Source organism: Dryobates pubescens, chromosome 15, assembly GCF_014839835.1.
Source record: "Dryobates pubescens isolate bDryPub1 chromosome 15, bDryPub1.pri, whole genome shotgun sequence".
Taxonomy (NCBI): Eukaryota; Metazoa; Chordata; class Aves; order Piciformes; family Picidae; genus Dryobates; species Dryobates pubescens.
The window spans coordinates 12,181,720-12,196,096 of NC_071626.1; the positions used below are offsets into that span (position 1 = coordinate 12,181,720).

At 42.1% G+C, this 14,377-nt stretch overlaps 2 protein-coding genes across 3 annotated transcripts in view; one reads left to right on the plus strand and one right to left on the minus strand.

Moving 5' to 3' along the window:
* Positions 1–854: 854 nt before the first annotated feature.
* NOPCHAP1 (NOP protein chaperone 1) lies at positions 855–8,298 on the minus strand. 2 transcript variants are annotated; one of them, XM_054167724.1, is made up of 4 exons: positions 7,590–8,298; positions 3,432–3,518; positions 2,122–2,258; positions 855–1,313 (listed from the first exon to the last, which is right to left on the minus strand). In XM_054167724.1, the coding sequence occupies exons 1-4, from the start codon at positions 7,990–7,992 to the stop codon at positions 1,131–1,133; spliced, it is 810 nt and encodes a 269-aa protein (XP_054023699.1). In that variant the 5' UTR covers positions 7,993–8,298; the 3' UTR covers positions 855–1,130. The 2 variants fall into 2 exon arrangements, with proteins under 2 accessions (XP_054023699.1, XP_009906650.1); XM_009908348.2 differs by lacking the exon at positions 7,590–8,298 and adding an exon at positions 4,798–4,900.
* The window catches only part of SLC41A2 (solute carrier family 41 member 2), a 41,654-nt gene continuing 34,861 nt past the window's right edge, over positions 7,585–14,377 (plus strand). The window contains exon 1 of the mRNA XM_054167723.1: positions 7,585–7,699. The gene's annotated coding sequence lies outside the window, so the exon portion shown is untranslated. The remainder of the gene's footprint in view (positions 7,700–14,377) is intronic.

Sequence of the window (14,377 nt, forward strand, 5' to 3'; positions counted from 1 at the left end):
CAGGTAGACTACATCCACAGCATTCCCCACATCCACCAGGCAGTCACCTGATCATAGAAGGAGATCAGCTTGGTCAGGCAGGACCTGCCCCTCCTAAATCCATGCTGGGTGGGCCTGATCCCTTGTAGGTTTTGTGTGATTGCATTCAAGATTCATACAAAGTTCTTTTAAGAAACAAATGGTGACATGCAGGAGCAGGTTAGGTATTTCCAAAATGCAAACCTATGAAGATCTATGAAGTAAACACAACAGCCCAAACCCTTGTATTTCATCAATCTGAGGTAATTAGTAATGAGACCTACTTCCACTCCTTTGGGTTTCACAATTGTTTCAAGCTAAACAAAGAATGTGGGAGATGAAAAGCATAGCTTAAAGCAATTTTAACACCAGAGGCAGACCTGACCATGTAAGTACTGTGGATACCTACACTACAGCCACAAATGTTCCCTGCTGTGAGCCAGTAACCTGCCTATAATGATAGAGCTCAGTGAAAGCAGGGAGAGTAAGTAACCGTTTCCCACGCTATCTTGAATCATGGCAGTCCTTGCTCATGCCAGCTAGTCTTGAAATTACCTCAGCCACTGCTTTCATGTTCAGCCATTACTGCCATGAATGCAACACAGACAAGTATCTCATGTACTTCAAGAGAATGTTTAATATTGAAGGCATTGTATATAACATTGTACATTTGCCAGACATGGAATATAAAAACCAAAGCTTCTTTCCTAGTTAAGGCTTTCCCACTCTTGAAGCAAAAATGTATAGCATGATACAAAAATCTTTGACAAAGCCATGGAACAAGAGCTTTAACTTAATTAGTTCAAGTGCCCCAAACTCCACCTGCTTTCTTAACCTAACCTACTATCAAGTTATTTTCCATGTTGTTAGCTGAATAAAACTGTAATTAATTCTTCAGAAGTCCAGCCTGCTTCAGTCATGAGCGGATCCTGAATTTTTCACCTTCTCAGCTACAGTGTTTCACATGATCCTCGAGGGATGCTACACTGGGAAAGTTTAAGGGCCAAGTCTTCAAAGTAAGAAAACACAATTTGGGTTTTGGTGTGGTTGGTTTTTTTTCCCCTGTTGTTGTTTGTTTGGGGGTTTTGTTTCTGAAGTAAAAGGAAATGGATTTACTTATTCACTTTGCTGTCCAAAATCTCTATTTTGCCCTTTTCTCCCTTCTGTTTAGGGAATTTAATGTTGTCTGTTGTCACTTCATTAAATATACAGTCATCTTCAGATTCCCAGTCATCTTCTGAAGTTAGAATCTCTTCATCTGTATCAGAATCACTCATTTCAACTAGAGCCACATTCTGAAAAAACCCCAAACACCTTGGTTATCACTTCTGTCATTGAGTAAAGCACAAAGCAAACACATGAAACAGCCTTCAACCACAATTAGAAAGACTTTGGGGCTCTCCTAGGATTATGACAAATATCATGAACAATGCCACATGAAAAATATTAAACATCCTGTCCAAGTCACCCATTCCAACAAACAATTTTCATGATTCACTTTCATTTGGAATTCCTCAACATATTACCAGCACAAGACAAACTATTGCATGTAGGCTGAATACAGTATACAAGAACTCTAAATTCAACCAGTGGCACATAAATTGTTCTGACAGTTCCACACAACAGGCTGCCTTATTTCTGCCTTTTATCTTGAGTCTGCAAGCCAGAAGTCACTTTTCTGGGACATGCACATATTACCTTCATATTAAAACATCTACAATGCAGAGCTGAAAGGCAACTATTACTGGTATATTAAAGCCTTCTGTTATGTCTTTCTATACCTCACTGTCTGGTTTCTAAACTGGATTACTCATGAGACATTTAAAATACAAGTTGTGACTTGATTCAGAGTTGCTGATTTCAAAGTTATGTGTTATTCTGGCATTAAACTACCTCAATTCCCAGTCATTAAATTCTGTAAGTATGAAAATCAAGTATTAAGTTGTAACCAAAGGAACATTTTTATTACATTTATGTTTTGAACTCATATATCATGAATGAAAATGGTAGAGACTTTGCCTTATCTATCAAATTTGGAGATCAGAGAATTATTTTAATAGCATCTAAATTGACTTTATAAGCTGAAAAAAACACAGTATTTACCATTTCTATAACTTTTTCTGTTGTGCTGTCTATATTTTCAATATCAAACTGATGAGCTGGTGCTGTTAACATTTTTCTTCTCAATTCATCATTTGCATGGGCCATCTTTGGTAAAAAGCTCTGAACTTGATCCAAAACTGGAAAAGAAATAATTACCATTCTACATGCAAAAAAGAGATGCACATTATTTTATACCTCAGAAATCTAAGCATTGAAATGGAATCCACCAGAGCTGTTAATTTCCACCCGTCTACCATATTTAAGCTGTTTTAATAGGAGAATTTATTACAGTATTCCATTTTTCAAGGAAAGAATCTAATGGTCAGATGTAAAGCTAAAGAAAATTTAATGCAATTATCAAAAAGGGCTTTGAAATTAAGGTGGTAGGAGAAACAAGCATGCTCTAGATTGATGTATAAATCACTAAACTTCTACAGAAGCAGCCCTCTAAGCTAAGTGGGACTTGGCAACAACTTTAAGATAATCAGTGCCATTAGGAGAATCACACCCATTTTTTTTTCATAGAGGAGGGGAATATCTTCACCTTCCTCCAGAGCTTCTTCAACTAATCTTTGCTCCACACATTTGCCATCATTGCCAGATTAGGTAGTTTTCATTCTCCATGAAGTAAGAGTTACTATTCCAAAGGAGCTCCACAGAAGTCTAACAGGTATAACCTACCTTTGAAGCACTGTCAGCTTTGTAGAAACTGTTTTCCGAGAAAGAACTTGACACAACACATTGTTTTTTCTGCTACTTTTAATCACAGCTTAGTCACAAAATAAAAATACAATAATTTGACAGAAGTCTACTTTAAAATAAATACTTTTATACACCTTGTACTGAAAAACTACATCTGAAAAGAGAAGCCCAGATCAACAAAGAAGCAACAACACTGTACTGGAAAAGAATAATTTGAGACTAAAAAGTTTTCATAATGCATTCAAATCAATGTGCTATGAATTAATGGTTACATGATCTGGCTTAGTAATTTTGCCAGCATGTTCTTTAAAAATAAAGTTCTGGCCGTGATCTGTGTAACTTGCACCATTTGAGTGGAGAGCAAAGGTACAACCTGGTGAATTCGTTTTATGCAGGCAGCAGGAATAGTCCTGCAAGGAGAACCAAGTCCCTAAAACTTAGAGCTGTAACACCTGTGGCTTGTTCAACTGCAACAGAGCATCTTGCAACAGAAAAACAGAAGACAAGAGTTTCTCCCTTTAGGAATACAAGGAGAGCACTAAATCTACATCTGTGTCAAAGATGTTACCTACTATTTGACGTTATTTCGGTAATAAAGTCTTACTTACGATTACTCCTTGGCGTCCTTACTGTCTGTAAAGTTGTGGCCTTCTTGCTGCTACATTTTGGACTAATCAACAAAGTTTCCTCCAGCCCTGGAAACGAAGCAAATATTTTGAATGTTTACCTGCATCAAACACAAATGCCACATTTTACCTGTGAGGCTCTCTTTTTAATGCTGCTTTTCCACCTTTCTGTGAGCCTCAACATAAAGATTCATCTGTCTCTACCTCCAGGAATTCCAGTCTATTTTGCTACAAACAGTTTCTTGATTTCTGTTTGGGGTGATCATCTCAGTACTTCTGTATGCAGTAGGTAGCAAAAGGTCTAGTACTTGCTACCACAAGAGACTGTGAAAGACAAATAAGCAGGTTCAACATGAAACTAGACACATGACTTAGCAAAGTCTGGACTGAGCAGGGACATAACCCTCACATCCACAGAATCACAGAGTATATTTAATCGGAAGAGACCTTCAAGAGCATCATCCAGTCCAACCTACAATTGCAGACACTGGGCAATCACATGATGCACAAAGCGTTTAAAGAGTTCTCTGTAATTATAATTTGCTCTTGCACTTGTTAGGAGAAAGAATACTAGGCTATACAGACCATTGGTCACTTGTTACAAGTTTCTACTATTTTTAAAGTCTCCGGTCAAAGATTCATTTAGTGGTTTATTTATCAATACACAGAGAAACTATGTGCAACAACCCACAGCAAAACAGTAAGGTAACAGCTAACGTGCCAGCAACACTAATTTAAATCCCTTCCCTCATGTGCGTGCCTGTGTGGCGGCAATCAGTGAAAGCAGGCCACACACAGTGATGCTAATGACCTAAGTATTTCAAAGAGCATCATCATGAAATCCAAATGATGCAGGGAAATTCTGCACTAATTAAACAAGCCAGTTCTTCTGATCACCAACACAGCCAACAATCCTTTACCATTAACTAAAATGAATATTTTTCTTTCTACATTTTTTTACTCTCGAAGAAATGTCGTTACAACTACCGATACCAACTTAATGCATATTTGGTGTCTCCCCCTCCCGCATTTACTCCGCACTACAGTGCTCACGAAAACGGCAACACGCCAGATGTAATCACAGTCGGAGCCCGAGCGGCCTGGAAAGCTCCCTTCTTCGGGCTGCCCAACGGCTGCCCGAGGCCTGGGGCTCATCACAAACCATACCGACCCTCCGGCCCCCTGGCTTGCCCTGCCCTTCCCCAACCTGCCGGTCCCGGGGAAGGGCCGTGCTGAGCCCCGCAGGGTCCACCTCGCCGCCTGGCCAAGAGGAGGGTGGAAGGCACAGCTCAGCTTGAAGAAGGGCGCCGCCCCGACCGAACTCATTTTCCTTAAGAGAGCCGCTCACCTCCTCGCAGCCCCACGGCCAGCAGCTCCCGAGAAGCCGCCGGCCCCGCCGCTCCGCCATCGCCCGCCATGCGCCGATTCAGCCGGAAGTCACGCCTGGCCGGGCGCTCGCCCCGCCGCGTCGCAGCGCCCCCTGGAGGGCAGGAGGGGCAGGGCCACGGCCACCCCGAGGCCACAGCAGGAGGGGATGTTTTGGAGCTCCACCACGTTCCCGCTGCCCCGTACAAGTTAACTGGCCCAGACAGCCGCACTCATCCGAATCTGGGGTCAATAACGCAGAAATTAAAACACTTCACGTTACACAGAAAAAAGTTATTTGGCACGAAAAGGCCATCCCATCATTTCGAGAAGAAATGAGAACGTGAAGCTAAGCTGCAAGCAGCCATTACTTGAACATCTGCCAGCAGCTGCTCTCCTTTGAAAAATTTCCCGTTTTCATTGCCAGAATTTGACAAATGCACCTAAAATTAAATTTCAGACCTTGAGGGAATTTTAATTGTCTTTTGGAAAAGAAACTTGTACAACCACCAAGTTCTGTTGACACAGTCAAACATGTTATGCAAGATTTATTCTGTGGTTTCTATTCCCGTCTGTTTACAATCTACACAATGTGAAAGGTGTAAAGAGAGAACTGAATGGTTCATAAGAGATGAAATGGGAAGTCCAAGCCAAAAATGAGAAAAGGTGGTAGTCAGGTAAGTGGTGTTTGTGCCCTCATTTGCAAATAATACAATGGAGAAAAACCCAACCAGCCAAAAACCAAACAAAACCAGCCAAAACCACATCCCAGTACCTTGGACTTAACAAATACAAAGGAAAAAGTAGCAAACCTTCTGCATTGCTGCTTTCCTGAAAGACTGGCCCAAGCCTGTGCCCTCTGCCACTCTCCCTGGCCACCTGCCACACGAGACACATTCCACTGAGTTTACAACCTGGTATGCATTTTCCCACCCAACTGTGCCCCAGAATTTTGGTTTCCCAGAAAAAGCCTATTGCTAACTTTGATGATTGAATAATCTCGAGGACTGAGGGTTTTTTTTGCCTTGAGCCAAAAAAAAAAAAAAAAAAAAAAAAAAAAGAGAGAGAAAAACAACAAAAAGAAAAAAGAAAAATATCTTTCTGTAACTTGCACACAGTCCAAAATAACAGTGCACGAATCTCAAACAGTGTATTACATCCATGGGTATTACATGATTTCAGTGGATGGAGGTACATAACGCTGTCAATGAATTTGTAATAGGGAACAATGAAGTGATTGCCCAAGATCACCACACAAGCAATTAGAAAAGCCAAAACCAACACCCTCCGGTGCTATTCCCAAACCTCAGGTTTATAGTCTAACCTGTCAGCAAGAGCCAGATGCAACTCTTATCTGATTTGGAAGGTGGCCCAACTATGTATCCATACTGTGTAATCTGTGAGCACAAATGAGGCATAGATATGTATGGCTACTACTAGTGTAGGGAGACAACAGCATCTGTAGCCCAAAGTCCTGATAAATTCAGGCTTGAGACAGCATTCACCGCTGAATTAACAGCTCTGAAGTATAGACTGCTTCATTCATTTAATGCAGTATCGACTCAGGAGTTCTAACTGATGCTGTATATTTCAGTGCTGTAATGGAGACTGTTGTGCCCTCACTCCTGCAGATATTTCCTGTGCTTAAGGTTATACTTTTCCACACCTAACCTCGGCTCCAGTTTATGTCAGACACTTGGTGAATTGTCTGTGCTGTCTTTTGCTCTGTTAAAAAAAACCCAAACAAAAACAAAAACAAAACCCGAGAGACTGTAGACTTGGCCGCTCCCACCATCATTAAATCCTGGTACTCTTTTCCTCCTCTTTCTTCCTTTTCACCTTCCACTTCAGCCATCTGTTCTACTTTGAACTGCTTAGCAGCAACTGGTAGGGATAAGAACTGCATGTATTTATCTGGTTTGGCTATTTTCGTGTATTAATACAAAGTGTGTCTCAAAACAAGAGTTCTGAGGATTGATGAACAGGGCTCACCAAGCCTTGACTCTGCTAAGTTTCACACAAGCAACTGGTATCAGGGGACTGGCAGACTTAAATTTATTGAAGCACTCAGTGTTGCGTGCAGGGCATACAGACAAGAACATTCCAAACGCTTTAAAAATAGGATTCTTGAGGCGATTACTTATAGCGAAGTGGCAGCAAAGAACGAAAATGCCCCAGCAACTGACATTCTGGAATTAGTACAAAGTGGTGATTCTCATGCTAGGTCGCCAAGAAAGCAAGTGGAAAAAAAGGCGCCGACACCGTCACCACCTGCCCGGGGATCGCCTGTGCGGCTTGCCGCGCTCCCCAGCCTTCTGTTCCCCCCAGACTGCAGAGCATCACCCGGGGTCTCGTGGAGGGAGGGTGCCCAGCCTTGCTCCGAGCACAGGGCTGCCGGAGGACGCCTGGAAGGCGCAGTGGTGAGGGAAAGCCCTCGGGTCCCCCTCAAAGAAGACGGTGGCGATGGGGTGACAGGCACCCAGCGTTCGCCCGGGTCTATCGGGCCGGCTTATGAGCGACTGGAGCTCAGCCCCGCCCCTCCTGCCGCGTCCCTCCGTGTCCCGTCCCGTCCCGTTCCACGCTCTCCTCTCAGCGGTGCGGGGCGAGGGCTGGCGGCAGATCCAGCCGCTGGCACTCGTCTCCTCCCCCGCCCGCCGCCGGGTCAGACCAGCCGGTGGTAGCGGCGGCGTCTGCGGCGCATCACGGGCCACATCATCGCGGGGGCTGCCCGCCTTCCAGCCGCTTCCGCGCCTGCTCAGTGGCGGCGGTGCTCACCTAGCTCCGGAGCTGTCACCGCCGCTGGGCTGGTCCCTCCGAGCCTGTCGCCTCTCCGCCGCTGGGATGGAGCCGGACCCCGGGCCGCTGTCGACTTTACCCTCGCCCAGGTAAGAGGAAGGCGCGGCCAAGTGGTCGGAGAGAGCCGAGTGGGGGGCGCCAGCGAAGGGAGGGGGCCGGGATGGGCCGCCGACCTGCCGCCACGGGGCGAGAGAGGTGGCGGGTACCGCGGGGTATAGGCGGGCGGCAAAGTTTCCGGACGAGTGGCAGAGCTGCCAGGCGCTGCCCTGCCGGCGCGGCGACCCCTGAGAGCAGTGCCCCACCCCAAATGCCGGGGGGTGCTCGACGGCTGTGGGGCAAGTAACCCGCTTGCGGTAGGTCTCCCTCCTCTCCCGTTCCCCATCCCCGCAGGCAGCCTCCCGGCCTCGCAACCTCCTGCGCCCTCCCTTCACCCGCATCCCGCGCCCCGCCGCCGTCCCCCGGCGCCGGGGGAGGCTCCGCTCATCGCCGGCCTGCCCGGGTGTCCCGCACTCGGCCCACGGATGCTGAAGGGCGTTAGTGCTGCCCGCGACCTGGTACCCTGCGCTCCTCAAAACTCCTTAGCTCTTTTCATCATGTGCACGTAATTATGCACCGCTCCAGGTAGCCTGGACAATGAGCCTTTTCTTTGGTTGGTCTGTGCCCGCACAAGATCTGCTCAAGGTTTCCAGTGGCCCTCATTCCCTGGCACTCTACATCCGTATGTACTTCCATTCTCTTCCCACCTTTGCACCTATGAAAATATGCCAGAATCTGCCACCACAGATGCAGCTACTAGATAAGTGTGGAACTTGTACCCGAGCAGGACACATACAGCCTTCATCGATCATCTTTTGTTTTTGTTTAGAAGCATTGTAATTAACGTGTGATGGTAGATTTATGCTCTTTCCTGCAAAACTTAGGAGCTTTTTGTGATTTATTTTACTTTCTACTCTCTCATTAATTCTCAATTAAGTCGGAGCTGTAGCCATGTCTCTTTCTTAAAACTCATTGAATAAAATAATTTCCTCATCCTCCCACTGTGCTGTCCAAGATGCATTTGATCCTAGGTTGTAGACCACACTGCATCAGTCAGGTTTTGATAAATGGAACATAGAGAAATAATTTTTAGTCTCAGTGTCAGGAGCAAGACAGTCTAAAAATGCTCGTATATCTTTTCTAGGTAGAGCCCTAGCAAACTCTAGTAGACTTCCTAAATTATCTTCACTTTACCAGTTCAGTAATGCTGATAAAAAGATAAGAGCAGGTGGGAAGACCTGTTTTGGCAGGATTCCCTGCTTGTATGGCCTGAAAAAGACTGTGAAATTGGAACCATAAATGCTGCAGTATGAGTGGCAGACACTTTAGAAGGAAAAATAACAGCGTATCATTTTCTTTTCAAATACCTTAGGATATTATTCACAAAAAACACATTGTGAAGTCTGTGTTCTAGTGCCTGAGTTAATAAGCAATTCATCTGTCCTTGGTGATGACAGTAGAAACCTGTTGTCAGGATCCCAAATAGTTGCAGTTAGGACTGGTCCTGGTAAGCACCTATTGGTTACTGAATCTAGAGGACTGCATCATCTCTTATTTTTCAAGCTTTGTCACCTGCTTTTGATGGGCTGTATATGATTTGCTTGGTGTTTCTCGTGTTAGCATTTCATATGAGTGATTTTTACGACCTAGGCACATTTCACAGCCTTCTACTTAATTTCTGGCTCTGTTTTGGTCTCTTCTCGTTGAGTTGTGTTAAAGGTGCAGAGGCAAACCAGTATTTTTTTTTTTTTCCCCTCCACATCTGCATTTTTCTTTCTTGGGGCTGAAATTGAAAGCTGCCATGTTCAGGAAGTGGAATGCAGCAGTCTCAAGCTTGTCTGAAAACCGAGCCTGGCAGCTTTTTCAGTGTCTTATGTTTTAGAAAGCATCTGGAGGGGCGTTAATCTGGTTTTTCCCTCATTATTCTTTTTTTCTGCCCTTTTGCTATTGATTTAACCTACAACTGCCATACAATAAAGATCATGTCAAATAGTTTACAGCATAATGGTTGAGAAATTGTTTGTAACATCTACACTGCATGCAGCATTTGTAAATTTTCAGTATGCTTTCCAGTTTAATACTCAACATTAAATATCTGGTATAAATAATCTTAGCCTAGCCCTTGGGTTCCAGATTCTATGAAATGGTTAATGATAATGCAGTCTGTTTGTTTACTCTCTATAATGATGAAGTGAGAAGCTTTCAGTTTTGACTGGTATACCCACTATAGCAATGTAAATAATTACCCATAGCAGTGGTAAGTATGTCAGTGTGATACTTGGAACTTGCATGTGTACAGGACATAGTAGTGGAGATGAGGCTGTGCAGATCACTGTATGACTTGTGTAAATCTTTTTTCTGATCTTAAGGAGGGCTTCCAAAGGCTCTAATTACAAACTCTATAGAACCTTGGAATTGTTGAAGTTGGAAGTAATCTCAGAACATTTTCTATTCAGCCACACTGCTCAGTGCATGATCAAGTAGAGCCAGTTGCTTAAGACCACATCCAGCTGGGTGTCAGACACTGCCAAGGATGGAGTGTCCGTAACCTCTTCAGACCAGTGTTCAACCACCTTCATGGTGGAGGAAAAAAACAACCAACCAAACAAAAAAGGCCACCCCCACGTCCATCTTTTTCTTGCTTTTAAATGGAATTTCCTGTGTTTCAGTTTGGGCTCACTACCTCCCATCCTTTAATTGAAGAGAGTCTGGCTTCATCTTTGAAGACCCAAAAAAAGAGTCTTTGAAGCAAGAAAAGAATCCAGCTTCATATTTGCTTACTATGGCAAAATATTAAAGCTCAGTATTTTATTAATGTTTCATATTACTTTCCTGAATCCCTTTCCAAGACTTGTTCTTGCACTGGAGGTGTTACTCAGATAGGCATGTTTAAGTTACTGTATTTTATTGTGGACTACCTAGAAGTGCAACATAGAGATTATTGTTGTCTGAAATGATTACTGTGAAATTATGCTTGTGGCTTGTAGGAAAAATGGAATTGACTGGAGTGTAATTTGCTTTGGATCCTGCAAAAGCCCTCTGTTCTGTTTAGATAGGTGTTATCTTTTGGTTTTGTTAGCCAGGCTCTGAAAGAAATCAGAAAATTATTTTTCCTAGACCTAGACTTTCATAAGTATTTGTTCTGGTCTGCTATAATGTTGACTTTACAGAATTTTCGTACTTGATTATTCATGATTCTTCTCCCTTCTCCTTTTTTTGAATGTTCTTTCAAAAGCATAGTGTTTTAATTATGAATTGTCTTCATGCTTTAAATAAATTATCAGCTGTCTAATCACTATACGATCAAATCTAGCTATAGAAAGCAGTACCTTAATCCTGCTACTACTAGGTGTTCTTTAAACCTAACAGTTAATTTTTTCTTTCAGTTTCATAGCTGAAGCATCTTGAGGGTTTTCTAGAGCAACCATCCATTCCAAATGTCAGCATCTCCTTCAGCTCATGGTCCTATTTTCCGCTGCATCTGCTTCTGCTGGCTCGTTTTTGACATCACATACACTGTCTCTGTGTGTGTTTTTTAAATTGCCTTGTGCATTGGTTGTGTTAATTCTTATGGACAAGAATTCTGGGTTGCTAACTGTCTCACTATTCAGGAACATGTCAGCAAACAGCAGAGTATGGCTGTATTTCATATTTGTTTACATTTGCAGAACTATTTCTGTTTGCTTATGTTTATGTATGTTTTCAGGACTGAGAGAGGTGAATAATACACAGTAATTTTGTGGTATGAAATGTATGAGGGAAAAGAAGAAACTAATAAAAGTCAGTACTTAGAAAACAATAAATACATGGAAGTTATTATATTTATAGTCTAGGCATAGCTTGTTATTTTGCTTGTAGGGACAAAGGCAAGGTGCCCTTTCATTTCATGTATAATCTGCCAGGTATTATAAATTTGAGGCTGCATCCTGGCTTCTCAAAGGATCTTTGTCTCTGTTCATTGTTTTAGTACTTCACCATTCTTTGTAACCTCCTGATTATATGACAAGAAACCAGATTCACTTAGCTCTTCTTCCTACAGAAACACATGGGGGTTTTGAGATTTTGACCTCCTTTTCTTCACATGAGTTACTTGAGTAGAGCTTGATTCTTTAGCTGGCTGTATCTTTTCTGGACAACACAATAAAGTCAGCATTGTTCTTGTCAATGAAAAACCTTCTTAGGAAGTTCTTGTCCCTGAGATCATACTGTTCCTTGGATGGTTTGCTGCATTTTTTAGGTACAACACCATATCCCTCACCCCCCCCCCCAAAGTACAGCAGCATTTGCATACTGTAATTCAGGATAAAATTATTGCATCAGAAGGCATTTTGAAAATTATCTTTCTAGGAACATATTTTAAGAAATTAATAATTACATTGAGAAGACTTCATTGTTTCTCCTCTCTGTTTGTCTCCTTAAATTCTCATTTTTCAGCAATGATCATTAGTTTACTCCCAAGTTGTCTTGGTAGGAGAAACATAAATGACTGTTACCCAAACTGCGTTGTACTATTCAACTGTTAGCTGCCAATACAAGCCTCTTCCTCCCTTTTTAAGTCTCCAGTTGACTGAATAATTTCTGAAAGCACAATCTTCCCAAAATCCTTGTTTCTTAAAAAAGAACAACAAGTAAAAAGTTGGAGAAAAATCCACATTAAAAAGATAGGAAGGTATGGATAATTAGTCAAAATAGTTTTGGTCAGAGTTCTTGACCAGTGAATAATGTCTGATTCACTGGTCTGGCGCTCTGGTGATGAGACTAGAGAGTGCATTGGAGAAACCAAGAGAGCCAAACTCAGTCTTGTTAAAGCTGTTAGGAAATTTTCACAATGTATTTCCCTGTGAGTGAAGTAAAATCCTTTATTTGTTACTCTTCCCCTCTCCTCAAAAAAATACCACTACCCCAAAAAACCCCATGATGTTGCTGGTTTTCAGCAGATGTCTTTGACTGTGGAAGCTTTCACATCTTAATTCTGTCCCATTCTTAATGTCTATCACAAAGTTTCTCTAATTTAGATATTTCAAAGCTTTTCCCTCTGCAAAATTCTTCAGTAGCGTGCCACTTCCTTTCGTTGTACATCAGCTGGCAACCTCCGGCACCCTAGACTAGACTCTGCCTGAAATTTTTTTCTTCAATTTCTGTGAGCTTCTATTCCTCTTCATCTTTCTGTAAAGCTCTTTGTGTTATCATAGAAGTTGATAATAGCTGGCTTGATAATTTAATGATACATCTGTTTCTGATTGTCTATTTTTATGCACATTTCTTTTCTTTTCCATAGATAATGTCACCTTTGGGCCAGGAAGAAACAAAATTGCCTCTTCTTGTTCTGTCTTTCTGTGGATCTTGACAGAGCACCATTTTGGACTGTGGTTAGAGGTCCCCTGGGACAGCAGCAAAAGTTGTTTTGTTATTCCTAATTAAAGTGTGTGGAAACCAGAATTGTGGCCTAGGGGTTCTTATGCACTTAGCGCAGTCTGCTACAGAGCGGCAAAAGATATTTCAGGAATCTTGGTTACTTAAATTCCTGTGCTGGTCTTTTGGATGAAAAAAATTGCCTTTTCTAGCAAAACTTCTTTCTAAATCAGCTGATAAATTCTGTTGCCAATTTTCAAATACTCATTTTGTGGTCACAGTTCCCTTGGATAAAGCAATTGGTAGAGGGAAAAATCTTCATGTTACATCTGAGTTATCTTTTCGCTCAAAAAACCCCCAAAGAAGTAGTTCTGTGAACAGCAGGGCTTCTAAAGTTGACTTGCTCTGCCCACATATGAGTGAGTTATCCAAAATAATGTTTGAAGATGCTTTATGCAGCAGGGGTGCAAATGTGAATCTCTTAAAAGGCTGTTATCTACTAAAAACTTTGACATCTTTACTGTCCATCTAATCCGTCTGAAATTCTTCCAGAAATACTGAATGACCTAAACCAATTCTATGAGTCGTATACCAAAGTATAGGAATCATAACATAAAAGATAGCATCTTAGAAGCCTGGTTTTCTTGGGAAAAATAGATTAAAAATTCTCCAGCCCTAAGCTATTTTTGTTTCCCACAGCCTGTAAAAACATGTTTTCACAGTGTCTTGAGCTTCTGGAATTGTGTTATCCCACATCATGCTGGTGTAGTCTGCCTGACCTTAGTTTCTTTCTTTATACCAATCATCTATTTGTGCTCATGGACTCCAGTAATGAATACCAAAGTCAACAAAGCTTCAAGTTAAATTAACACTATCCTTTTAATAAATTACCATAACTATTATCAAAACATGAAAATTGAGGAAAAGGAAGGTAAAGTGGCTCGTGATGGAGGAAATGTCAAATTGAGACTGCCATTGTTTAATGGCCATGGTGGTCATAGGTTGATGGTTGGGGTCCATGATCCTAAGAAGTCTTTTCTAGCCTAAGAAGTTCTATGATTCTACCATGATGGAAATTTCAAAGTAGAAACAAATGTACATTAAATCATGTTAAACACAAAAGAGAAAAGATTGTATTTGCATGACGTGCAGAAACTGCAAACCAAACTGACCACACCTAGTGTTAATATTGATCAAATAATTTCATTTTGGTGGTTGCTAGACATCAGAATAACTTATCTTTCAGGAAATATCTGCACCTACACTTCATGCAAAATTAAACTAAGATAAGGTGATAGAATCATAGAATGAATTGGGTTGGAGGGGACCTTAAAGATCATCTAGTTCCAACCCATCAGCCATGGGCAGGGACATCTTCC

Bases quoted from the DNA above. Each gene is read 5' to 3' on its own strand.
- NOPCHAP1 (XM_054167724.1), bottom strand. From the start codon at position 7,992: ATGGGGAACGGGAGAGGAGGGAGACCTACCGCAAGCGGGTTACTTGCC. The intron at 3,519-7,589 runs GTGAGCACCGCC...CTTCGTTTCCAG, and splicing joins GGTGACAGCTCCGGAGCTAG to GGCTGGAGGAAACTTTGTTG. The intron at 2,259-3,431 runs GTAAGTAAGACT...TTTCTTTTCCAG, and splicing joins AAGGACGCCAAGGAGTAATC to TTTTGGATCAAGTTCAGAGC.